This window comes from Chrysochloris asiatica, unplaced genomic scaffold, assembly GCF_000296735.1.
Source record: "Chrysochloris asiatica unplaced genomic scaffold, ChrAsi1.0 scaffold01336, whole genome shotgun sequence".
In the NCBI taxonomy this organism is placed as follows: Eukaryota; Metazoa; Chordata; class Mammalia; order Afrosoricida; family Chrysochloridae; genus Chrysochloris; species Chrysochloris asiatica.
In genome coordinates, this window is record NW_006409854.1 from 7,191 (window position 1) to 8,137 (window position 947).

General features: G+C 41.5%; 1 protein-coding gene across 1 annotated transcript in view; it reads right to left on the reverse strand.

Moving 5' to 3' along the window:
- Positions 1-235: 235 nt before the first annotated feature.
- LOC102814050 (olfactory receptor 4P4-like) overlaps positions 236-947 on the reverse strand; it is a gene marked incomplete at its 5' end in the record, with an annotated part of 4,620 nt that continues 3,908 nt past the window's right edge. Inside the window, one exon of the mRNA XM_006878039.1 lies at positions 236-947. Within this exon, the coding sequence (XP_006878101.1) occupies positions 236-947 (712 nt within the window).

Sequence of the window (947 nt, forward strand, 5' to 3'; positions counted from 1 at the left end):
ATTGTGTCTTTGTGTAACTGCCAAATTCCATCATTATATAACTACCAAACCAAAGAGAATCATGACCCCGACTCCTTAACACAGAATCTTAACTAATACAGAATCTTGCCTTGTACATCAGCAACCTTTACTACTAGATGGATGTCAGTCATACACAAATGCTTGGATAGAAGAGGTTTCACTTTTGTATGTGTGAAATGTTGAGTAATAAGATAGTCAGTGAGAAGTAGATGATTCAATAAGCTCTGTGATAAGAAGCAGAAATGTCTTTCAGTCTATTCCGTCTTCTTCCCATAATTTGGGACCATAGCTTCTTCATGGCATTCTTCATCTCCATGTTCCTCAATGTGTATATCAGAGGATTGAGCATGGGAGCAATGATAGTATAAAAAAGTGCAAACACTTTATCTTCTGGGAAAGTACTTTGCGGACGAATGTAAATAAATACTACAGGAGCAAAAAACAGGACTACCACTGTAATATGCCAACTGCATGTGGAAAGAGCTTTGAGACGGCTTTCTCTGGAGTAGGACTTGACAGTATATAAGATTACATCATAAGATGTCAACAGGACCACAAATGTCACTAGACTCACCGAACCAGAATTGGCAAGGACCAAGAGCCCAATCTTGCTGGTATCAGTACAGGCCAGTTTCAGCAAAGGATAGATGTCACAGAAGTAGTGATCTATTTCATTAGGGCCACAGTAGGGCAAGAAAACGGCAAGTATAAACTGACCAAAGGAGTGCATGAAACCCCCAGCACATGAAGCAGCCATAATGACCGCACATATCCTTCTGCTCATGATGACAGTGTAGTGCAGGGGCTTGCAGATGGCCACATAGCGGTCATAGGCCATCCCTGCGAGGATGAAGATCTCAATTCCCCCAAAGAAGTGGATGGTAAAGAGCTGTGTCATGCAGCCATTGTAGGAAATGGTTTTCTTT